The sequence below is a fragment of the Rissa tridactyla genome, chromosome Z (assembly GCF_028500815.1).
Source record: "Rissa tridactyla isolate bRisTri1 chromosome Z, bRisTri1.patW.cur.20221130, whole genome shotgun sequence".
Taxonomy (NCBI): domain Eukaryota; kingdom Metazoa; phylum Chordata; class Aves; order Charadriiformes; family Laridae; genus Rissa; species Rissa tridactyla.
The window spans coordinates 61,533,447-61,559,998 of record NC_071497.1 but is presented as its reverse complement, the minus strand read 5'-3'; the positions used below and the strand labels follow the sequence as shown (position 1 = coordinate 61,559,998).

Genomic DNA, 26,552 nt, shown 5'->3' with positions numbered 1-26,552 from the left:
CTAAAAATATATTTAAGGCATCAAAGCACCTAAGTCTTTGGAATTTCCTCAGTCTCAGAGTAATTGTTAGGCTCTCATCACACTGCACAAGGCAGAAGAAACAAATGTTGTGGCATTTGTACATTTGGTTCATCCAGCAGTTCTCCAGTCAAAACACAGCACCTGAATGAGGGCGAAATTAACCCCACAAAGATGGTGTAGAGCATTCTTGGTATACAAAGGATAGTTTTAACATGGACTGATTCTTCAGCTGATTTACTTTACACTATTTTTTTAAATAGACTAAAATTATAGTACGTCTTCACTAAGGACTAAAAACTATATTAAACTACATAAAACTATATATATTATAGCAAATGGATGTTATACTTCTTAAATTCACAAATCTATTAACATTGATTGTGAATGGTATTTCTTAATATATAAACTGACTTTAAGAACAGTAGAATTATTTTTAAGGTAATAAATGTTCAAAGCTCATTTTACAGCAAGAGAGATACTTAAACCAGAAAGCTGCAATATACTAGAACCAAACTGCCTTAGGATTATCCTCCTCCATTTTTTCTGTGGAAGTTTCTATGAAATAATTCAGTACTTTAAAAACTGAAACTAACAAAAAGATTTCAACATTTGACTTCTGGATTTAAAACAATTTCTCATTACAGAGGTTGCAAAAGCCAAAGGTAGCAAGTTTAAACAGGCACTTTGTTTTTTTCTTTTAAAAAAATACTTACACATCCACAAATAGTACATAATCTTTACTGTCTTCTGGAATTCTACAGGAATGTCTACAGAAAAGTCCTGGTAGAAACAAGGACCTACTGGAAAATTCTCAGGAAGAGGTGGCCAGTTGTTTTTTCTACCTGCAAAACAGGAAAAAAGGAGCTTTATAATACAGTTTTAATCTCTGTATACTAGGAAGTGATATGCACTTGAACTTGTTCAAATTGTTTTATGCATGAGTTTCACAAGCGCATGGATAACTTGGGCTACGAAAACCCAAGAATTTTATCAGCAATCTTCACACAATACTGAATATAAACTTTGGAAATAAAATACAGTGAAGTGCAGACAGATTAAGAAAAGTACGACATTTTGTCTATGTAAAAGACTAAGCAGGCATCTGATGGTTCCTATAAAGTAATGAGAAAAGTGTTTTGCTTCACAAAACAAGCAGATACGGGCAGAGTTCCTTGACTTTTAAATGCACATTTCCCTAAAATCCCACCATAGTCACATACTTTGTTGAACACAAAGATTGGGGACTGAAAAGCATTCTTCATTCTCAGAATCCTAATATTTTTAACACCAGGCTATCTCCAACACTTTGAACTACTTCCCAATATAGTTTACAGTCAAAGCTTTACCTAAAAGCCCATAATCCTCAAGAAAGGCAGCTACTGAAATGGTCTAAACTACTTTTGTTACAAGAAGATACCCTACAGCACCACTGTATTTTGATACACTTGCGCGACAGAGTGAGGACACCACAAAGGACACAGCATCAGACACTGGATTTCCTGTACGCTGATCCGCTCACAGGCTAGAGTGTACGTTCTGCTGAACACAAGTCATACCAAGCACAGACTCAGAGATTCAACTGAGATAAGAACTACAACAAAACTTTAACATAGCATTTCAAATTCTGGATGCAAGAGATACATTAATTGCCATGTTCCAAAAGTGGAACTGAACTAGAGATTAACCTAAAGGTACCTTTATTTGAAATTCTGACAAGGTTTTGCTTGCAATTTCAACTTCAACCATATCTTTACTAGCAGTTCATCTAATAAGAAAACTTGCAAAGCTTACATACTTGCATTATTTCTTATTTGTTTCCCTACTCAGACAAGATGAAGCCGTCAGTTCTGTCCAAACAGGGCCAAAGCACTGAGTATCTGTTAAATTTTCTGCCTCTTAGCTGAATTTTTCACCAAGCCTTTCAGAGCAGGGGATTGGCAGAGGGAGCATACAGAAGGCAATCAAGTAAGATTTTCATCCATATTAAGAACTACTCAGGGATTTCTTATGTGGGAAATATCTGATAGTAATTCAAATCTTCATTCCACAGTATATAGTTTCAAGATAGAGTTCTGGAAAATTTCAGGTATCTTATAATAATTCAAGTTATTATTTAAGAATTGCATTTCATGTGCTTTCCCACTGCGCTGTTACAGGTTTCAGAATTTTCAACTAAGACTGAAAGACAGCTTGGTGAGATGGTTTGAGATCAAAAGCAAAGTGGTGTTTTTCTAAATACGCTTTGGATACTCATATTCCAAGACTGTACCTTGATAAGCAAAGAGCTATCTCAGAGCTATTTCATCCAACACAAGCTACCACCTCAAGGTCTACTAACATAACTTCAGTGGCATGCCTACGCTATGAATGCAGATTCAAACTAGCTTCATGCAAGCACAGAAAGGGATTTTTGTGCATGCCCAAAAGAACTAGCTGCAATAGGAAGCAGCACACTTCAATTAGCTCAAATGCAATGTTGCACAGTACCTGAGCAGAGAAGACCAAAGGCATCAAGCTGAGCTGACCTACCAGCTTGAACATCTTTCCACTGTAGTCAACTGCATATGACAGTGTCCTAGATGTGCAGCCAGCATCTTAAATTGAATGCAAATAGCGAGAGTATTGCAAAAGACCCTGTCCTCTGATCAGGACAACTCTACAGTGTTTGTGAAGGAGTTCAAATGACTGTGCAAAAGAAAAAAAAAATCAAAAGGAAAATAATATTTTTCCCCTCAGTCACAATATACAATTCCTGATTTGCAGCACCTTTTACACAGTTTTTTGGTTAAAAACTAGTATCTTCTTTAAAGCTTTAAGAGCTCTCTTTTCTCTGTTCATCCTTGCTAAAGAATCCTTTAGATTCTTCATCGATTCTTCAAGCACTTTGATGTGAACAAGTGCAACCTAATAAGAAATACCCATTTTATAAATATCCTGAAACATGCATGGGTTTTCAGAGTTATGTTTCCTAAGATACAGATGAACAAAACTGTCCCTAAAGCCTGGAAGAGAAAAGTAATCAATTCAGACCATCAATAAAAGTTAGTGAAATTAGAAGGACAATACATGGAGAAGGAAATGAAAAAAAAAAAAAACCAAACAAAAACAAACAAGCATAAAAATCATTATCTGGGAGAACAGGTACAGAGATTTAATAGATTGGAAAGAACAAATATTGAGACAATAAAAATGGTTTAATGAAGGAACAGTATCACCACGATTCTTCTCCTTAGAAGAACAGCAATTCCCAATCACAGATCTTAGCATATGACAGGCACGTGACTGCTCTCCGCCTTCCCGAGGAGGAGAATTGGAGAGGGAGGTGCTGATCTCTTCTCCCTGGTATCCAATGATAGGAGGCAGGGGAATAGTTCAAAGCTGCACCAGGGGAGGTTTAGACTGGACACAAGGAAGCATTTCTCTACTGAGAGGGTGGTCAAACCCTGGAACAGGCTTCCTAGAGAGGTGGTCAATGCCCCAAGCCTGTCAGTGTTTAAGAGGCATTTAGACAATGCCCTTAATAACAGGCTTTAACTTTTGGTCAGCCCTGAAGTGGTCAGGCAGTTGGACCAGATGTTCATTGTAGGTTCCCTTCCAACTGAAAATATTCCATTCCATAAAATTCCCTGAGAATCTGAATTACTAAGCAATCTGGAATCGTACCACTGCATATTCAAAAAAACCCAGCACATGTGGAAATAAAACAGCCAGAATACCAGATCCAAGTGTGAAGACAACACAAAGTCAACCTTGCACAGTGTTTTGTGTTTAGTTTTGGGTTTTTTTCTAATTTCAGTCTGAAGTTCTTCCTTTTGAAAAGGAGTATTCCCATAGATCTACTCCTAGCAGTAGAAGTAGTTAAAAGGATGTAGATCTTCTCATTTGTAAAAACGCTGTACAAAAACTAATGGTTTTGCACAGCATACTTACAGTTTGTGGCAAAATGAGATGCTGATCTTGACTATGGGTTCCAAAGTATCATATGAAAAATGAATAAAAGATAAATAATAGATCTTTTGCTATTTGCATAGAATATTACACCTGTAACATCGCAAAAGATAAGAAAACATTTCAAAACAGTAAAGTTCTACAGATACAAATACTAACAGAAGAGAAATCAAAGAGATGTTACTTATGAAGGTACTTTTACTACTTCTCAAAATGCTCCATTTCTATTCAATAGTATTACTTAGATACTAACCTATAATAAAAATAGCTCATAGCAGACAGTAACAAGTAACAGAGGCCACATTTAAAATTTTTACAGTGAAAATCTGCACAGGGCAGGCCAGTTTTTATTCACTGTATGCACTGTCTCAAGGGAGATAAACTTTCTTTTCCTGAAGAGTTTATAAAAATCCCTCTTTGATCCGTTTCACAATTTTACTGTAAAACTAAAATAGTTTCTACGAAAAAGTGAAATTTCTGCAATTTAAAGTATTTTTTTCATGCATACCCCCCTGCTGATTGAGACTCTGCATTTCCCTTTCTCTGCGATCTAGTTCAGCTGCTTTTCTTTCCAGTTCTTCTTGACGCTTTAGCAGTTCTGCCTGGGCCAAGGCATGCTCCTGAACAAAACAAGCACTGTTAGATATTGATAAAAAAATATAAACACAAAATAAATATTTCAAGTCTGTTTTCTATAATTAAGCATCCCCAGTTATGGATGAAGACTGACATAATATTGCACGAATTCATGCATTAACCAACTACTTAAAGGCAGTTACAATTTTCATAAATCATTAGGAAAGCAATGCTTATTTATAAAAGACATTACTCCAGAAGTGTACTTAAAAAATTATAATTAAAAGGAACATAGGGCCTGAAAGTTACAGACAAACCTTTGCAATTTGTGTGTAAGCAGGTGGTTCTTCTGTTGGTTTCATTATTGCTGGCTGGGTACTGGGTACATTAGGCATTTTCACATTTCCTGGAGGAGGCTAAGAAAACATGAAACAATTATAGGAAAACAGTTTCCTCTTCTAATAAACATCTTTTAATTAACTCTGTAAGAACCAATCTAGTTGTTTTAAAGGAAGTGCTACTGGTAAACTGAAAATTTGATATGCTACCTGCAATATTTATAAACTTTAGGAAAAAGAAGTTAACTATATTCCATGGTGCAGTGTTCTGCTTACTTGTTTTTACACTGCACTACTTGCCTTAATCACACATGGAATTTTAGGGATCAGTAGAAAGTAAACAGAATTTTAATTTTGTTCAGACATGATACGAGTAAGGACAGTTACTGTTTAAGAGAGGTGAAGGTTTTAACAGTGTTCTATTCATATACTGAAACATGATGCCATTTATGAGTAATGTCTTCCAGAACTTTCTACTTAACAAAGGCCTATATCACCTGGATAACTAGAGAAGCAATATACCATATTAAATTCTCAAATTCAAGATCCATAATCTACTGCTTAACTAGTCCACCAGTATGTACCGTAGTATCTAGTTTCAAGTACCACTGGGAATTCATTCACTTGGTCACTACCTATAAGAACACAACTTAGAATAAGCTTTTAGTAGCTCAGGTTTTTTCTTTTTTTGTTCTTTCTATTTTTAAATCCTCTCTTTCTTATTCCTGTTCGTCATCTTCTCTGACTTTCTGCACATCTCTCTACCATATACAATGTTAACCAATAGGTATCAAATAAAGGAAAAAAAACTACTGCCTAGATTGAAGTTATCAACTGAACTTTACCAAAGCAGATCAGTATAGCAAAACTATAATGTTCTTTTATTCCTAAATATGCTTGGGGGGAAACTACAATTCTTTGTGTAGAGCTTGCAACATGAAAGACCTCTGTTTTGTGATCTTGTAAGACGAGATATCAGAGAGGTCTCATTTATCAGAAATGCTCAGTGATTTAGGCTTCTCATCCTAGAAAAGATTACTCAGCGCTGTACGATGAAGACCACCAAAGGCTAAGTGCTGGGTCCTGCACTTGGGTCACAACAATCCCATGCAATGCGCTACAGGCTTGGAGAAGAGTGGCTGGAAGCTGCCCAGAGGAAAAGGACCTGGGGTGTTGGTCAACATCTGGCTGAATATGACTCAGCAATGTGTCCAGGTGGCCAAGAAGGCCAATAGCATCCTGGCTTGTATGAGAAATAGTGCAGCCAGCAGGACTAGGGAAGTGATCGTCCCCCTGTACTCAGCTCTGGTGAGGCCACACCTTGAATACTGTCTTCAGTTTTGGGCCCCTCACTACAAGAAAAACATTGAGGTGCTGGAGCATGTCCAGAGAAGGCCAACAAAGCTGGGGAAGAGTCTAGAGAAAAAGTCTTATGAGGAGTGTCTTAGGGAGCTGGAGTTGTTTAGCCTGGAGAAAAGGAGGCTGAGGGGAGACCTTATTGCTCTCTACAACTACCTGAAAGGACGCTGTAGAGAGGTGGGGGTCAGTCTCTTTCCCCAAGTAACAAGTGACAGGACAAGAGGAAATGGCCTCAAGTTGAGCCAGGGGAGGTTTAGATTGGATATTAGGAAAATGTCTTCACCGGAAGTGTTACCAAGCATTGGAACAGGCTGCCCACGGAAGCTGTTAAGTCACCATCCCTGGTGTAGACATGGTGCTTAGGGCCATGGTTTACTGGTGGACCTGCAGTTTTAGGTTAACAGTTGGACTCAATGCTCTTAATGGTCTTTTCCAACTTACACGATTCTATGAAGCTGGTTAAAGACAGTTAATACTGCTGTTCCTTATGTTGGAGCATTCTGTGGTAAGGAAAAAGGCCTGTATAAGAACTCCTACAAAAACTAGACAACCATCAAGAGTCTTACCATCTTCTGCTTCAAACATAAGATACAAAACCTGCAAAAGTAAACAAAAACCTACTGAACAAAAACTCTTACGCATTATGCACTGTAAGCTAGAGCAATGCTACAAAAGCCAAAAAAAAAAGTCTGATTATTGTAGCTGTGTGGCTAATGTAACAGTAGTTTTGAAAGCACAACTGATGAGCCTGCTAGACTAATGAACAAGACTGTTCACAATCTCCAACAAGGACTCCAGTAGCCCTCATATAAACTGTAAAAAGTAATAGTAATATTACCTGTAATAGTGTAAAAAGGTGGATTGTCAAACTAGAAAATATTTGAACAATGGATTCAAAATATTTATCCTTCAAAGATGCTTTGTCCAATCAGCCTGCAGTGCTAGTAATGACTGGAGCATGCATACACGCTTATGAATAAAGGAACCAAACATAAAGCTCACTAGAGCTACCTAATTGAAGATGTTAGCCAACAGCATGTATGAACAGAACATTAACATAAGGTACTACTTATGTACAAGATTCTTCCAATTCAGATTTCTACATTGTTTATGTTACACTACACGCTATTTGGCCATCTACATAGAATCATAGAATCTTCATGGTTGGAAAGGACCTTTGAGATCATTGAGTCCAACCAAACAACCTACAGTCTCTGCCACTAGAGCATGCCCTGAAGTGCCACATCTAGATGTTTCTTAAATACCTCTAGGGATGGTGACTCAACCGCCTCCCTGGGCAGGCTGTTCCAGTGCCTGACCACTCTTTCAGTAAAGTAATTCTTCCTAATATCTAATCTAAACCTCCCCTGCCGCATCTTCAGACCATTTCCTCTGCTCCTGTCATTATTCACTTGGGAGAAGAGGCCAACACCCACCTCTCTCCAACCTCCTTTCAGGTAGTTGTAGAGGGCAATGAGGTCTCCCCTCAGCCTCCTCTTCTCCAAGCTACACATGCCCAGCTCCCTCAGCCTCTCCTCATATGACCTGGTCTCCAGACCCCTCACCAGCCTGGGAGCTCTCCTCTGGACACGCTCCACCACTTCAATGTCCCTCTTGTACAGAGGGGCCCAGAACTGAACACAGCACTCGAGGTGAGGCCTCACCAGTGCCGAGTACAGAGGCACGATCACTTCCCTACTCCTGCTGGCCACGCTATTCCTGATACAAGCTAGAATGCTGTTGGCCTTCTTGGCCACCTTGGCACACTGCTGGCTCATGTTAAGCTGGCCGTCCACCAGCACCCCCAGGTCCTTTTCTGCCGGGCAGCTTTCCAGCCACTCTTCCCCAAGCCTGTAGCGTTGCTTGGGGTTGTTGTGACCAAAATGCAGGACCTGGCACTTGGCCTTATTAAACCTCATACAGTTGGCTTTGGCCCATCGATCCAGCCTGTCCAGGTCTCTCTGTATATGGTGTTAAACTTGCTGTCTACTGTGCACGTAACAACAATTGTGTAAAAGACTCAGTGCCTAGGTAACAGCCTGTGCTCCCTGAGAGAAACAAGACTACACCAGTGATTTGTAGCAGGGGCTGTGCATCCTGGAAGCCTAAAAAAGTCAAGAGGGGCTGGGGTCCAAAAGCTGTTAAGGGATGTTACAAAGGCTACCACTTCCAACAGACTCCAAGACCTGGGAACTACTCCTTTCCGACCACTGGAGCCCAGTCCAGCGTGCCCTGACACCCTCTGAGGGCACTCCACTCCAGGCTGATGGAGACAGCTATTGTTTTCCTGTTTCCAAGTTCAGCGAGTAGCAAGTTGAGTGCATATCCCTGGGATGCACACAAATAGACCTACACACACCAAGGACACTAGGATGGCCAGCTACACAAACTGCCACAGACAGGACACTGCCTTTAACAACACCCCCACATAATCCTGTAAGAACTACATAGAAGATAGGGACACAGAGTCATATCCCATTCCTCCTCTCCAGCTGATCAGCACTGAAGTTCACTGTTGAAAGCCTCACTCTAGATTTACAAGCTCAACAAGCAGTTTCAGATCCCTCAGGTATGAGCAGTGGGCCCTCAGCCTGCCTGATATACCTTCCTGGATCTGGAGCTCTCTTACTCGGTATAAAAGTTTCCTCCAGTTTGCCAGCTTGCCCAGCTTGACGTTCACTAGAAGATTCATGCACTCATACATTTGTGTCAGAAGGAACTTCCACACTCGCAGCCCCTTCAAACACCAGCACAGTCTTGCCGTATATCCAAGCCCAGACCCCAGACTCCCTTACTCACTTTTGGCTCAGACTTTGAGTCTTCCCAGAGAGAGGTTTTTCTTTTATTTGCCAGCTAGTCCAGCCTGAAGTTTGGTAGTGAATTACACACATACACACTGAGGAAAACACACTGGTCCCTTCAGTTGCTGGCACCTCAATCACATGGTCCCTATGATCCATGGTTCCTCCAGCTGCTGACACCCAGAAGCTCAGTTGTTTACACCACAGATATATGGACCGCTACTACTTGGGGTCTGACCATGCTGCTGGCACCTAAGTCTCTCTAGTCTCTCCAGTTGCTGGCACCTAGACTTTGCAGCAGTCACATATGTGGTAGAGCGGGAAGGGCCACAGAAACATAGTTAAGAAAGGATTTAACAATAACTGCAGTGATTAGGCACATGGCTGTCAGACAAGCGTATGAACTGGTAGCAACTCATATGCAACCAGCCCCTTTTAATCCATCTTCTTCTCTAGTCTCCTCCTTGCTCCTCCTCAGTCTTCAACTGCTCCACATCTTTAGCTATTCCCCTAAATATTCCTTTATAATTTTTTGTAGTCCCAAAGGCTCCCCTCAATTATGCATAATATTCATGCTTATCTTCTGTCTTCCTTCTTATCAGTTAACAACTCCAGGCTGTCCCTCTTCAAAGCCCATAAATTAGTGGCTAAAGAGTTTTGGTCTTCTGTTTTGTCACTGTTATCACTTATCTATCAGGTTTGTGTTTCTGCCTTTGTTTTTTTGCTTTCCCTTTTACCAATTACTCCCTTTAAACTGAAAAAAGTCTATAACCTTAATGAAACAGATGGTCTCACATTCTATATATCCTTACAGTAACCTGTATGACTGACTTAATTATTTGGAGGTTTGCATCTGAACAGCTATCATAACTTTTAAAAGGAGGGTACATGATTAAGAAACACATATACCTTTGGATACTCTGTAATAATATGACTGGAATTATGATCTTCATTCAGGCATCAGCCCCTCAAAGACCATACACCCATATCACTGCAGTAACACGAAGCAGGACACTCCAGGCTCATTATTTCAAGCACTGCAGTGCAAGGAAATAGCTGGCCTGAGTCTCATGTTGTTAGATCTGTGCGCTACAGACCATTACTTAATGCAGGAATGACCAAGCGGTCAAGGCAACTTCCATGTCTGTTTGAAGATTAAAGCCCCTATATAGAGGTCTGCTAAAAACCAACAAAATAAACACTAAACAAAAAAAACATCCAACCAACAAAAAATAATTTATGATTAGTATACTTTTCTGTGACCCACTCACCATTCCACTTGTCCAATAAAGAATTTATACATTCTGGCCTCTTAATTTCTTTAATACTTTTAAGAGCCTTTTCTATAGTGAGTGTGACAGCTACCACTTTTCCTACCTCTGGTATACAGCCAGCTGAGGTGCATTCCAGTTCATGCTTTAGCAATTTTCCATCTTAGTTTTCTTAACACTCATCTGACTACCTATTGCTGGCAATTCATTGCTTCTCTAAAGCCTACTCTATTAAGAATTCAAGTTTAAGATACTTTCCCTGTACAGAAACAATTCAGTTAGCTTTTTCCTACACCATTGACACCCCACCTCGAGTACTGTCTCCAGTTTTGGGCCCCTGACCACAGAAAAAACACTGAGGTGCTGGAGCAGGTCCAGAGAAGGGCAACGAAGCTGGTGAGGGGTCTGGAGAATAAGTCTTATGAGAAGCGGCTGAGGGAGCTGGGGTTGTTTAGCCTGCAGAAAAGGAGGCTGAGGGGAGACCTTACTGCTCTCTACAATTATCTGAAAGGAGGTTGTAGAGTGGTGGGGGTCGGTCTCTTCTCCCAAGTAACAGGTGATATGACAAGAGAAAACGGCCTCAAGTTGTGCCAGGGGAGGTTTAGATTAGATATCAGGAAAAATGTTTACGATGAAAGGGTCATTAAGCATTGGAACAGGCTGCCCAGTGAAGTGGTTGAGGCACCATCCCTGGAGGTACTTAAAAGATGGGTAAACATAGTGCCTAGAGATCTGGTTTAGTGATGGTTTTTGACAGTGTTAGGTCAATGGTTGGACTAGATGATCTGAAAGCTCCCTTCCAACCTAGGCAATTCTATGATTCTATGATTTTTTTAGTACTCTTACAAACTTAGAAGATGGCAGAAGCTTCCTGCTTTCAGGAAAGAAAGTTTCCCAAGTTGTTCTACAAGTTTTTCCTCAAAGCTTTGAGCTTCCCTTACATTTTTACACTTAAGCTTGGCAGAGTTTAAGCTCTTAAGTTTTCTTTGAGAATTGCTTCCACTTTTATATGAGCTGTATTATCCCAGTAGCACGCTTGACAAAGCAGCAAATACCCAGCACAATTAGTGCCTTCTTAAGGTGCATCTAAAGCAGATACTTTTGAGCTACAGTGTGTCTACACCATTCAATGAATGTTATTGTGCCTTTAACATCCTTTATGAGTTATTTAGCATCACTTCATAGAATTGGTGCAGGATCTTAGAAAAGGTAGAGAGAAGAGCTTCTAACAGAGTAGTAAAGAAAGGTAAGAAAAAACATGTATCTACTTCAACATTTACTGTTAATTCTTGCTGGGTATCATTCCAGAATTTCTGCTGGGTTGATATGTGTATTAAGAACATAACCCCAGCAACAGTTGCACTCCAACCACTGTATTCACAGGATACAGCCAGCTGCTGAAATACTGCATTTCTTCATTAAGTACAGAAAAAGTCACGCATGGTTTTGTATGCGACTGTGTTTTCATAATCACTTATGTTAGCTTCCTAATGTGTGCACAGGGGACCAAAGTGTCAGTGCTTAAATCTGCCTCAAACGGTGGAAGTTCAATATTGCTTTAATGTGTTTGTTTTTCTAGGTTATTAGTCAAAGATCACAATTCAATGCACAAGAGGCATAGGTATTATAAATCATTTTTTATAGATCAAGAACCTAATGAAGAAAGCATTGTAATCATAGCATATCTCAAGTTGGAAGGGACCCACTTAAGGATCATCAAGTCCAACTCCCTGCTCTTCGCAGGACTACCGAAAACTAAACTGTATGACTAAGGGCGTCATCCAGATGCTCCTCGAACTCTGACAGGCTCGGTGCCCTGACCACTTCCCTGGGGAGCCTTCTCCAGTGACTGACCACCCTCTCAGTGAACAACCTTTTCCTAATGCCCAATCTGACCTTCCCCTGACGCACCTTCATTGCTGTGTCCTGTCACTGGTCACCAGAAAGAGGATATCAGCATCTCCTCCTCCACTGCGGAGCTGTAGGCTACGATGAGGTCACCCCTCAGCCTTCCCTTCTCCAAACTGAGCAAACCAGGTGACCTCAGCTGCTCCTCCCAAGTCTTGCCCTGGAGACCTTTCATTCATCTTGGTCACCCTCCTCTGGACAAACTCTAATAATTTGATGTCCTTCTTACACTGAGGCACCCAAAACTACACGCAGTACTTGAGGTGGGGCCACACCAATGCACTGTAGAGAGGGACAATCACCTCCCTCGACTGGCTGGCTATGCTGTGCTTGATGCACCCCAGGACATAGATGGCCCTCTTGGCTGCCAGGACACATTGTTAGCTCATGGTCAACTTGCCATCAACCCAAACTCCCCGGAACTCTTTCCACAGGGCTGCCCTGCAGCCTCTTGTCCCCCAATTTGTATGTATAACCAGAATTACCCTGCCCCTGCTGCAGAATCTGGCACTTGCTCTTGTTAAATTTCATACAATTGGTGATTGCCCAGCTCTCTGGTCTAACCAGATGTCCCTGTAAAGCCTCTCAAGGGAGTCCAAGCTCCTCCAAATTTAGTATCATCGGCAAGCTTACTTCATGTATATCCAATTCCTGCAGACAGATCATTTATAAAAACACTAAAGAGCACTGATCCTAAAATTCAGCCCTGGCAAACCCCACTGGTGACTCGCCGCCAGCCTGATGTAACCCCATTTACTGTAACTCTTTGAGCTCAACTCATCAGCCAATTGCTCACCCAGCATATCACGGACGTGTCAAGCTGTGGGCTGGACATTCTGTTCACCAGGATACTCTGAGAGACAGTATAAAAAAAACTTTGCTACAATCCCACCCCATCACATCTACTGGCATCCCTTGGTCAAGTAGTTGAGTGACCTTGTCATAAAAGGAAATTGAGTTAATCAAGCAAGACGCTCCCCTCATGAACCCATGCTGGCTATGACCAACCAATGACTGCATTGTCTCTCAAGTGTTTCTCACTAACTTCCAGAATGACCTTCTCCATAATTTTACTAGGCACTGAAGTGAGACTAACAGGCCTGTAATTAGCAGGGTTTTCCTTCTTACCCTTCTTTAAAATTGGGACAACATTTCCCAGCTTCTAGTCAACTAGTACCTTTCCAGACTCCTAAGACCATCGAAAAAACAAAAAATGGCCAAATAACATTGGCCAGCTCTTTCAGTACCCTGGGATGGATCCCACCAGGCCTCATAGACTTATGTGCATCCAGCTGGAACAGCCAGTCTTGAAGAACCTCAGAGCTGGCTGGGAGTTTATCATCCCCCCAGTCACAGGCCCCATCATCACTGTTAAACACAGAGGCAAAGAAGGCATTAAATGTTTCTGCTTTGTCTGCATCCCTATTTGTGAGGTGACTGGCCTCATTAAGCATCCTGGTTCCAGCAGGAATAGGGTTAATTTTCACAAGGCACTGTGGGGAGGTTGACCCAAAACAGCCAAACACATATTCTAAACCAGGCAGTGCCTGCCCAGTATATAGTCAGTGAGCTGTGCGGGGGGGGGGGTGGGGGGTGGGGGGGGGGGGGGCAGGCAGAAACCGCTGGGCTTCGGCTTCCAGTTGATGAGCAGTTATTGTTGTTGTTTTCCTCTTTCCTTCGCTGTTCTGTTAAACCGCCTTTATCTCAACCGACGATTTTTGCCTTTTTCTTCTGATTCTCCCCCTGTCCTGACACTGTGGGGAGGAGGGAGGGGAAGGGGAAAGGGGCACACAGTGAGCAAAAAGACCTCGTGGTTCTTTGTTCCTGGCTGAGGCAAAACCGCAACATCAGGTTGCCAATGTTATCTCTGATACTCCTTTTGCTGTCAACACATTTAAGAAAGCCCTTTTTGTTGTCCTTCACAGTGCTGGCCAGCTTGAACTCTAATCGAGCTTTGGACATAAGAATTTCCTCCCTACGTTGGGGAAGAGCACCTCTGTAGTCCTCTCATGGCACCTGTCCTTGGCCTCCAATGTCCATACACTTTCTTTTTCCACCTCAATTCTAGAAGATGACTGCTCAGCTGAGCCAGCCTTCCACCCCACTTGCTGCATTTCCAATACTTTGGAATTGCCTGCTCCTATGCTCTTAAGAGATGTCTCTTAAAACGCAACCAGAACACAATCATTTTAAACTCAGGTTGCACTTTGTCTTCCTATCAAACTGAAGTACTCATTTTTACATCCCTAAACAGAGCCGAGCGACAACACCCTCCACCCCCCACCCTCCCTTCGCCACTTAGCAAGAAACAAATAGAAGAATCCAGCTGCCCTGGAAAATCATTCCACTACTCAAAAATACCACAAACAAAAAACCCGTAAAACATAGCTGTACACTTTGGGATTTTCCTAGAAGCAAGAAGTACTGAAGTTAAATCACGTATATCTTCAAGCTCTATCATTGTGCAGCAGATCTGGAGAACTGCACGGACTTAAATAAAGTTCAGTTGACACACATTATCTATTATTGGACTGACATAAATACTAAGAAAAGGGTACAGGGTACAGCAAAAAAAGAAGAAGAAAGATTTATTTGTGATAACATTTTCTCAGAAACCACTTAACGTCTTCTTTTCTCCTATAAATATATTTCACAGTAATCAGCAGTCACTGGAAAAACAGAAGTTCAATAAAAATGCATACAAGGCAAACAAACAAGAACAGGGGACAACAGAGGTTATGCAGACTAAGCCTTAGTGAAAACAAGGTAGTCAAAACAAGTGTTGCTTCATACATGCAATTAAAACATACTCAATAAAAAGAAATAACAGTTTATTGGCTTGGTAGACCAAACAGTAAGGCAGACAGTTCTTTGTACAGTTATTAAAAAGGCAATACAAAGCAAAATTCCAGAAGTTAACATCTCACATCAATTTCCAAATACAGAGTAAGCACAGATTTGCTCTAATTGCTATCTCTCAAGTTAGCTCAATTAAGAAGTAAACTAACTTCATAAAAGCAGCTGCAAAAAAAATCCAGTAAAAGTATTTACTGCAACATTAGCTAGCATACAGTAGGTTCCTTACATTCTGAAATGGTGATGTATTTGCAAGCATTGTATTTAACAATCAAAAATAAGAGATGCTTTGAAATTTGCTAAGAAGCAAAAAAACAAGAGACTAATTTCTCAGATTAGATGTCAAGGTGGTGACACTGCAGACCTAAAATCTCCTATGTCCGTCATTATATCTTACACGTTATTTTCCTACCAAGCTTCCCACTGCAGATGTGAAGGATATAAATTCACTGAGAAAAGGTGAATACACTGAAACACTTAAGAAAAAAAGGAATACGGAGAAGTAGTAGATTTATTTTTCCTGTCCTATCCTGATAATCAAGAAAGAACTGATAGGAAGCGTCTCCCTTGGCTAAAGGAGAACATCAACTGAGCCAAGGTAAGGAATGTCAGTATTCAGAGACTGAAGTCACTTTCTCACAGAAGAAACATCCCTGTCTGGATTTGCAATGGAGAAATACTTTTGCAGTCCAGCATGCCTTATTAACTTTAATTTGCAGGGAAGGGGGAAGAAGGTTAATGCTGTATTAATGATATAGACTGGAAGATACCATTCTCAGCTTCCTTAAAAACTACAACTACACGTTTTTACTGAGAGTGAAAAAACCAACATTTTAAGTCTTACAGACCAGCAACTGTCAAACTAAACAGTACAGAAATCTCCAGGACACATTTTGCTACCACCAGGTTGTATCCTTTCTGCTCACTAGTGCCATTATGGCTTTCAAATGTTAGAAGTGGGATTATCTGCGCAAAACTGTTAAAGGTGACTCAGCTTCCCAACAAAGGTAGAAAAAAAGAACAGCAGCAAATCAAAGCCCTCAGAAACTACTTGGATGTTTTTGCTCTGAGCAGCACACAAAACGTACAGTAATTCCTATCCGTACCCTGATGGACATTGTAATACTCCAAATCTAAAATTCACAGACGCTGCTTCTACCTCTGTTCATCCAATCTTCAAAGGCATTCACTTCTACTGCCCCTTCCCTCACTCCTGTTGCATACATTTATTTGTACAAGCATAGCATGCCTGTCTCTTGCACACAAAGCTGGTTGGAAAAGAGAGGTGAGCACATGGAATTGTGAGCATATCCTCAGGTACCTAAGCACATTTCTGCAAATGCATATCATTACAGAATAAACAGTTACATATTCAGCATCCACAAGATACAGAGAGAGGAAGGGGAGCATCATCTAAAGGTTGATTATTACTGCACTTGTAGCTGAATATATACTTTATTCGTTCAGTCTTGCTTTCTGCAAGAAAACCTGTGAAAGTTCTTTTCCTCTACAGAAAGAGAACTGTTCAATCAATTCAGTTGAATTGAAAGAACTGCTCATTCAATTCAGCAAATTCAGTTTTTATGAATTTTGTAACATGCTATGTATTATTAGTTCAATCACAGTGCATGAACACTGCACACATTCAGTAGATCTGAACACTGACTTCAAGATTTCCTCCATCCTCCCAGTTTTCTATGAGTGACATCTGTAGTGCACGATTAGATTGTTTTATACGTGTACCACTGACTGTTCAAGGCCAAATAACTTTAGCCATATACTTCAGTTTTCCTTTTCCCACAAAGCTGCATGTTAAAATAAGTACATAAGTAACAAAAAAGTCAGAGTAGCTCTTTATTATTTTTTCTAAACAAGACCAACTGTCTTTATAACTTATGGTTAATACAAAGCAATTTTGAAGCTCTTCAAGTTTCAGAAAGATAAATCAAACATAATTCATTATATTGTGAGTTAGGAGAAAAAAAATTTGGGGACTTATTTAATACTGTTGCTAATAGTAAACATTCTGCCTTTAACAGTTCATCCAAGACATACTCAAAAACAAGCTTCTTCCAGTCTAGCATTTTAACAGTGTATGAAACCTTAGTGCTGCACTACAAAGACTCGAATACCAATATTTCCTACCAGGACTATCAGATTTACCATAGGAAATAAGCCTACATTTGAAAAATAAAGTATTTGAATGTTTATAAATTATACTGACAGACAGTAATCATCCATACATTTTGCTAATCTTGCACAAGATCTTCACTATCAAAAGTAACCACTGAAAAATGCTGTTACAGTATGAATTTACTACCCCATTCCTCATATTTGCACTGACATGGGTGAAAATAAGCACAAGGCAAATTAAAACTATACAAATTAGAGGCAAAACGCAACTGCTTCTTTGACATAAAATATTCTTTTTACTACAGCATAACCACTCATAGCCGGTGTACTGTCACTGAAACAGAATGTTTTTCTTATTCTGAGCAGCACTTTCATTAAGTGGAAATGGGAATCAAAAACAAGACAATGGGGAGGCATGCCACACTCACAACCTTCAAAGCAAGTAAAATTCAGAAAAGCATAAGGACAGACTAACAGAAGTCTTACTGAACAGGGGGAAAACTCAGTTCTGTTTTGTCCCCCTTTCAGAGAGCCACTCTTCCTTAACAGGTCAAAGCTCACTTAAGTCAACCTACCCACTGAATCCTCCAAATACATTATGGGACTATCCATCCTTACACATCGTCCATTACCTCTAGCTAGCCCATCACATGTTTTACATCAGTCCCAAACTCTGAAAACAATACCTCACGAATCTTACCTAAAAAGATTAAGAGCATGATAATGAAATAAATGTGCTTACTGTTCTTGAATCAGAGAAAGGATTGTACTCATCTAGCCCGGGAGGAACATTTCTCGTCACCTGCGTAACAGAAGGATCCTAGAAGAGAAAACAGTTCTGTAAATGTATGCACATGTATGTAAGCGACAAATCAACACTTATCATATAAAATTCAGCTTTTGTTTCAATATAAAAGAGGTTTGTTTTCAATAAAAATTAAAAATAAAATAAAAATAATACTAATATATATAAAAATAATAAAATTGTTTTCAATAAAAAAGTCTGTAAACATCTGCCTCTGTCTCCAAAATGACATAATTCCATTCTGAGCTTCTTATAAACCTAGATTAACACAGCCTAAAAGAAACTCCATCTGTCATATATTTGATGTATAAGGACAAAAGTTCTCAAGGGAAGAAAACCGTTATATTGACCACTGGACTCCACAACTATGCACCCAAAAAGCACAACAGAAGAAATGAACTTTCTGTAACTCTTGTTTTTTCCCCTACCCAGAAGTACCTCCATCGCCTTCAGGAATAGGAATAGCATTTCAGAAGAACAAAGCTGAGGAAACAGTCTCCTGTAATGCCAAAAGTACCTCTGGTTCAGCTTCTACCTGAACTGGTAAAATTAAGGAAGAAGTGTAATTTTTTTCCTCCAATGAACTATACAGTAAGAAAGACTGCTTGAAGTTTAGCTTGAGAAAGCAATTTCAGGAATGAAACGTTTCTCCGTGCTAGAGACAGGCAGGCCTGGCTCTGCAGAAGAGCGGAAGTGCCCACTACCATAAACAACACTAACTTTGAAGGGAGAAAAATTGTACTTATTCCATGTGATGTCTGGTTTCAATACATTGTTTCTGTGGCTTAATTTAAGGTTTTTGTGTCTTCTGCCAGAACATAAGAATGGATGAAAGAAAGGTTTTCTTGAAAATTAAGAGATCCATTTATTCAATATGGTTAGTACCACATATTTTTACATAAATGCACAAAACAAGTGTACAATATTTCATATGTACATCAAACATACAAATTAGCTGGGAATATACAATTTACTTATTTATAACTGTTATGTCTAGATACATATATTTTCTTAACTTCAGTAGTCGAGTTCAAGAAAACAATCTGGAGTTGATAAAGACTGGGAAGAAGATAAGCATTTACATTTATATACATTTACATTCATATTTCCTTCAACATCAGCTACATTTAAAACCTCTACATGAAATATGTGTCTTTTTTTAAAATACAGTAAATTACTTAATCTACACTTAAGTAAATATACAAACTATTAAGCTACTGAAAAATAAAATCTAGATTCTTAGAATCAGCATCTATTACAGCATTAGTTTAGTCTTGGCAGCAGTAATGCAGATGCAGGAACAGTATCTTCTTAATGGCTGTGGTCAACCTATTTACAGCTAGGAAAAAAAAAAAAAACAAAACCAAAAACAGGGCAGAATCTATCAACTCTAAAATCCTGAAGGATACAGCAAATGAGAACAAGCTTGTTTTCTCCATTAGCTATAGTCACCAATTTATTAATATGAGGCAATGAAAAAAATTTTACTATTAAAAAAGTTTGACAAGAAAACAATTGCTTCAAAAATAATAAAAAAAAATGTACGTTGCAAATTTAATAAAATTCATGTGCATAAGCATACATAAAAACTACCCTCCTGGTCACATAAAATGCTGCCACTTTTGGCTAAACCATACATTTAGCTTTAAAGCAGTATTTTAATGGTGATTAAACAGGAATCACCCTTTATATAAATGTATATAAAGCAACATTGCAACATTATATGCAATTAAAAGTCAGCTTTCCTACATTTCACTTACACCATAATTGGTGATTTCAATAAAGCCACCCTGGTGACAGTCTCCCCAACAAGCCTGCCATATTTTTTCGTTACCATCCTAGACTTGAATGCACTATTGCAACTGAAATCTCATCAGGTCTTGCATAAAATGATGGACTAATTCTCTGTAACATGTTCTTTCATTAAAGGACTGCCACAAAATATCGTGCAGATGAACAACAAAAACAAGAGAAAGTGCATGTGCCGGGAGAATGTTTGTTGTCAAAATTCAACTACGAATCATTTGAAACACTGAATAAAAAGATCATAAAAAATAGGGGAAGAATTAAATCTGACACTTGAATTAGACATTAGTTTACTAGACTTGTCAATGCAAGATCAAAAAAGATTAACTTAAAGCAAAGTTAATACAAATAAGACAATTTCATAATTCAGTATACAGAATGGCAGAAAGCTGTATACAGCTGAAAACATTTAGTGTGGTAGGTTCACCCTAGCCAGCAGTTAAGTCTCCACCTAGTCACTTGCTCACTGCCCTCACCAGTAGCCTGGGGAAGAGAATCAGACAGGCAAAACCAAGTAAAACTTGTGGGTGTTCAGAAAGAGAGTTTAATACGGGAGGAGGACATGCAGACAAAAAAAAAAAAAAAAGGAAAAAAAAAAAGGCAACAAACCCCCACAACTGATACAAAGGCAATCACTCACCACCTCCCACTAGCAGACTGATGCCCAGCCAGCCTCTGAGCAATGGTTATCTTGGAACATTCCCACCAGCACCACCAGTGTTACTGCTAAGCATGATAGCAATAGTATGGAATATACCTTTGGTCAGTTGGGGTCAGCTGTCCTGCCTGTGTCCTCTCCCAATCTCTTGCCCAACCCCAGCCTAACCCCATGGGGAAGCAGAGTGTGAAACTGGCACCCACGATGCTGTGCAAGCACTGTTCAGTAACAGCTGAAACACTGGTGCCTTACCATCACCATTTGGGTCACAAGTCTGAAAAAATTAACTCCATCCTAGCCAGACGCGGTACACTTACTCTAGTCTTTACATGTTAGTGTGAATTAGCAGAGCATAAAATATTTTATTCTTTGTTCATGCTTTCTGGATGGTACCCCTTTCACAAATGCTCTCATATAATTTCCTCTTCCGCCCATAAAAACATTAAGTATAGGCATATATGAAACTAGTGACAGCTAACCATCAGCCACTTAGTGAAACCAGTATGTCTACATTACTAAAACTCAAATAGCACTTAGTACTTTAAGCTAAATAAGCTGCTTAAAAAGCACATTTCAACACTAAACTTCTGTGTTTTAAGAGAGCACTACTAACCAAATAACTCAGCCCAACTGTGCCCATGAAGGACAATAAATGCAATTATTTGAATAACTAGAATATCACACTCGTGAGACAGCCACTGAACAGCAGCAGATTTCCAAAAAGCAGGAAAGAGTGGTCAAGTCAAATTCAGAAGAGCAATCTATATTTAGAAATACAATAAGCAAACAATAATAAACATCTGATGAAAGAAAGCCTTTTTTCTCTGAGTGTTTTAGAGAAGACCAGGGGAAAAAAAGTTTCTCAGATCTCATCACACAGCTATTGTGACATTCTAATGCTGACAAGCAACAGGAAACATATGCTGATCCAAATAGGCTTACTACATCAAAAGTCTAGAATATGCTTAAATACACACAGCGGGTAGACCAAGAAGCCCTCCATCAGAAGTCCATTCTCATTTTGTTAATAATTGCTATACTTTCACCAAATAATTGCTATTGTTTGCAAAAGTAGCAGCAGCTCAGAAAAAAACTGCATGACATTCAGTATCAGCTCTATATAAGAAAAGTTTCATTACCTAGTAAAAGAAATAATTATAGTTGTACTGAAATACACAAACCCCACCATGACAAGTAGCATTCAAATTCTGCTCTCAGAAAACCTCATTTACACAGTCTGGACTTCAACAGAAGTTCATGGCCTGATTTCTTCCACAAGCAGAAAGACTCAAGAAGTAAACTAGAGATCATAGGAAAAGAAGAGTAACCTTGTAGTTGGAGAAGGTAACACTAGTCTGGAGATGCGCGTCTCTCCTATACTCACTGCGATCTTCTCTAGTGCTAGAACTATCCTCAGCATGGAAAGAAATAAGCTCGTCATAGTCTAGGTGTCAAGGTGTAGGCTGCTAGACTTCAAATTTTTCTGAATACATACAGTGCATTGAACAACTGGTGCCAACAGGAGCTGCACTTTGTATTTCAAAACACTTAAGAGATTTCTGAAGAGATTAGACATGATATCCCAGGGAATACAAATAATTACTTTGAATCATTTACCTTACACTCATTGCATCTCACTTTAAAAATGCATGTTGGAAAACGGGGTTTGAATAACGAACATGAGCAATAAGTGTTATGCAGGACAACATACTCAAAGTGTCATTTAAATTAATCCTATCAAATTTCTATGTTGCATGACACATGTTCTAGTGGTTAAAAACAGGGAAAACTTTAATATTCTACAGGAATAAGTGAAACTGGTCTGGCATAACTTATTTTTCCATATTTGGTATTCCACCCAGATAATAAAGTTAAAACAAATTATTTTTTAGTTATTTTTTGGTTTTTAATATTAAGAAACAGAAAAAAGCCAGAAAGACAAGTTCCAATAGGTGGTAATATATGGACACCAACACAAAGCAGCAGCATGGCTGGAACCACCAAACATCAAGAGACCTCAACCTGCTGCATGATTTAAGTGATTAAAAATTGGGTTATGTTCTGCAGAGACAGAACACAGGAATTTCTGGGACAGATTTTAAATATCTGATGCCAGCCACTGAGTGCAGCAACTGTAAAATGCCTGGTCCAATCTCAGACTGAGAAAGCTATGTCATGGTGGACCAGTACTTCTGCCTGATTGCCATGACCTGATTTTCCTCAGCCACCCAGCCACGCCCAGTCCTTCCTCCTTTGAGTGCTGATCCCCTAATTCTCATCTTGTCCAACTCCCTGTTCCTTCTTTTCAATTCATACTTCCTTCTCCAGTCTTCTCTCACCCAAAATCCTGACAGTTCAGCCCCCTGATTTTCCCATCTTTTTATTTAACTATTAGTAACACCAACCACAGAACAGAATCAAAGAACAGGCGGTTTCACACCCAGCTCCTGCAGCTATCGGTGCACTGAAGTCACAGTCGTTTCAGATGACATTTTCAAGATCAGAATTAGCTCAGGAGACCAGAGTTTAAAAAAACAGCAGAATCTAATTAACTGTTTCCCATCAAATTTTTAATTTTACATGCTTCTTGTTGCTTTTGAGATTGATGTTATAGGAGGTAAGCTAAGACTAGCATCACACTTTGAATCACTAAGTCAGGTACAAGAAGCACGCCAGTATTTTATAGAAAAGTCAGTCAGAAAAAAAAACCACCCACAAAACAAAGCACAAACCAGCAAAACAAAAACAGAAAACACAACACATTTATATCCCACATTGACAAGAGCACCTACAGAACTATTAAAAACACCTCCTCTGCCACGTTAACAAATTACACTCACACTACTCAGATACAGATAAAAAAAACCTAAGTACCCAGTTAACACAGAGGGAGAATGTTTAAAATGGAGGAGAATAATCCATTCTATGCAAGTTTTTACAGCTTTCTAAAAATCACATTGAAGGGAACAGAGACCACTGTTGTCTAGGAGACCAAAACTAGTCATCAGCTACCAGGTTTCATTAATACAAAAGAGATCGGCAAATTAAAGACTGAAGAAGTAGATAGATCTGTAATGATTCTTTGTACAACTGTTCAGTGCGAATGGGTCCAGCATTGTTCTACCATGATTAAGATGCTCTGATAGCACACATAACCCAATAATATCATGGAAAATACCCTCAGCTAAGTTTACACTGCTAGTTGTGATTCTGAATTCTTTTAAGTAAACAGAAAGTAGCAAACTAGAAATCCTCCCCTACAAATTGTCCTTCAGGTTGTTAAAAAAAGTTTTCACTTTTGAGGTACCCCATTCTTCTACCAAAAAGGCCAAAGCATTTATCTTAAGCGCAAATAATTTAACATTGAATAGAAGCGGGGGAGGGGGAGGAGCAGGCTAAAAATGTAACAATGATAATATGGGCTTGTGTTGCCTTTTTTTCCTAAATGGGAGTAAATAAGTGACATCAGTGCTCTGCACAGAACATTTAATTTCTTTCAGTATGGTTTGCTTCCAAGGACTAGCAAAGAACACCTTATTGCAGAGGTCAAGAAACAGCATTTATAAACACTCATTCTAACACTGATTTGGATAGTGATTATAATGGTTTAAAAACATCAGCAATTGAAAACAAGAATTTCAAGTAAAAATCACATAACCCAAGTAGCACAAAAAAAATATAGGAAAGAAAAACAAAAAAACACCTAAAATACTTTTATAATGAAAAGAACAGGGGGAACAAAGGTAACTAATAAGGAAATGGGACAAAGTCAATTTTTAACACTGGCTGACATGGGCAAGTAAGCAAGACAACGAAGTATCTTCCAAGACTTGGATACCAGCAGTACTGTACATCAAAAGAATATAATAGTCATGTTGTTTGGAAAAAGCATAAAACTGAAACGCTGTACTTAGAAGTGACAGAATTTTTCTGGTTTTCCCCCCCTTTTTTCTGTTTTAAATTTACATGGGATAGCACCAAATACAATATATGAGTAAACTGTCAGAATTACACCTGGTTCATCCTAGGAAAAAAAGACTAAGCAGAAACAACACACTGTGAACACGAAAATGGCTTATAAAAGAAAAGGATCGATTACTTTTAGTGAATGAAGTCAGAAAAAGAACACATGGGTAACATCAGTTATGTAGCTCCAGAGCTGAGGGAAGAATAAGGTACTGAAGGCGACTCTAGAAATCTTCATTTTGGACCTTAGTTTTATGTTAAGCTCAAAGACTAAGAATGATCTCTTAATGACAGTAGTTTCAATCCAAGCTGAGAAAACAGTCCTCCTCATCACAAATCTCTTAGAAGATGAAGTCCCTTTAAAATATCAATAATTCATTGTATCAATCCTATCAGCCCCCTCATCAGTAACTGGACATCATTCACTGGCTAACCGTCAGCTCTGCCACCACACAATTTTTCTCTTTTACTTCAAGATCCCTGCAAATAACTTCATCCAGCCTAACTGCTTTACCACTCACTAACATCAACCAGCCTTAAGCCTGCCAACTTCCTCGGCATTTACTCTTCTATAACCACCTTCACCTAGCTATGCATTTTCCCTCTGGCTTTTTATGCTTGGAAAGTAGCTCCCAGAAAGCAAAAGAGACACAGTCCCAATCTTATCCTCAGAACTAACCAACATGGTATGTTATACCTTCAAAGAATTCTGACTGCACAGAGAATAGAAGCAGAAGCCAGAGGTCTACCAGGACTGAAGCCAGACTGGTAAATCCACCCTGGGGAAATCATGCGATTAGATCCACAAATCTAGCAAAGTCAATCTTGACCAACTAGGATTTGTTATCCCTACCATTTCTACTGAAAGGCTTTCTTTTGCTACATGAAAAGGGTAAGATCTTTTTATTTCACAATAAGCTCTCCATTATCACCAATACCCACTTCATACTAGCCTTTTCTAAATATGAATAATACTACTTGTACACTTTCCAGTAAGACTTTATCCTGAGTGTTGGTTTTGGTTTTTTTTAAATAGTTAACTTCTTGCTTTCTGTTGAGTACTTCCTAACATCACATGACTGGCTCAGAAAATTAAGCAAAAACACAATGAAAAATGGCTGAAACCATGTTTGTTGGCCTGAGTTGTTTGATTTCTCAATCAAAAAGAAAACTATCCATCCTACTTTTCATAAATGAGTTCTGGAGAACAATCAAAGCTACTGCTGTTTCAGCTGAAACTCTCCATATGATATACTTTGCTTTCAGTATGTCCTCATAAGCAGTTTTTGGGAGAGATTTCTGACAAAGCTTAGCTTTTGAGAACAAAATTTAAAGAAAAAAAAAATGTATTTGGCAGCAATGGATATCAAAGCTTTTTACCTCCTGTGTTAACTGTTGGGTCTCAGCTTTTAAATTAGGACCCGACACTTGGAAAAGACAGCCTGCACATGAAGGATGTGTTTTTCAGTCCCGTAACACTTTATATTCAGCCAGATTAAGCCTCTGAAACTGCAATTTGCACATGTTTAGTAAACATTTGGCATAAATCAGACAGCTAAACTCCCCAAGGACTTCCTCCCTGCTCATGCTACCACAAGCTGCACATGGAAAAGTTTCAAGAAGCTACTGATGTTTTGATGGAGCATCAAACGTTGCTGTTTCTTCATACTCTACTTGTTCCTTCATCATCGCATGCTCAAGAACGAATAAAGTCACAGAAACTTCACAATCAGCAACTTAAAATTGAGATTTCATGTTTCGCTATCCTAATAATACATTAGTAGTATAAAAAGTTTACATTTAACAGTATAAAGGAAGCCTTAATGCCTTGCATCTACAATAGTATATTTTAACCTATGATTAAAAATGACTTATTACACAAATGAACTGTCCTCAAAGGTTACACATGTAACACCTGGTAGAATTAATGACTTGGAGGCAAAATAAAGACTATTCTTGTACTTATAATTAAAAAAAAATAACCCAAAGGAAAAAAAAAATTAACTCAGTAACCACTACAACAGTTCTTTCCCAATTTCAAGTCTAACATCTCATTCACGTATCAGCCATTTCCCACACACCTCACAGAATTATAGTCAAAAGATT

The 26,552-nt window shown here is 39.1% G+C and overlaps 1 protein-coding gene across 2 annotated transcripts in view; it reads right to left on the bottom strand.

Annotated features, from left to right (window-relative positions):
• SCAMP1 (secretory carrier membrane protein 1) overlaps nucleotides 1-26,552 on the bottom strand; it is a 43,131-nt gene that overhangs the window by 11,304 nt on the left and 5,275 nt on the right. Inside the window, exons 2-6 of one of the 2 annotated variants that reach the window (XM_054185221.1) lie at nucleotides 17,954-18,031; nucleotides 6,809-6,839; nucleotides 4,863-4,961; nucleotides 4,478-4,589; nucleotides 735-863 (exon numbers count right to left, since the gene is read on the bottom strand). In XM_054185221.1, the coding sequence (XP_054041196.1) occupies nucleotides 735-863; nucleotides 4,478-4,589; nucleotides 4,863-4,961; nucleotides 6,809-6,839; nucleotides 17,954-17,985 (403 nt within the window). In that variant the 5' untranslated portion in view covers nucleotides 17,986-18,031. The remainder of the gene's footprint in view (nucleotides 1-734; nucleotides 864-4,477; nucleotides 4,590-4,862; nucleotides 4,962-6,808; nucleotides 6,840-17,953; nucleotides 18,032-26,552) is intronic. The other variant, XM_054185220.1, reaches the window with a different exon arrangement.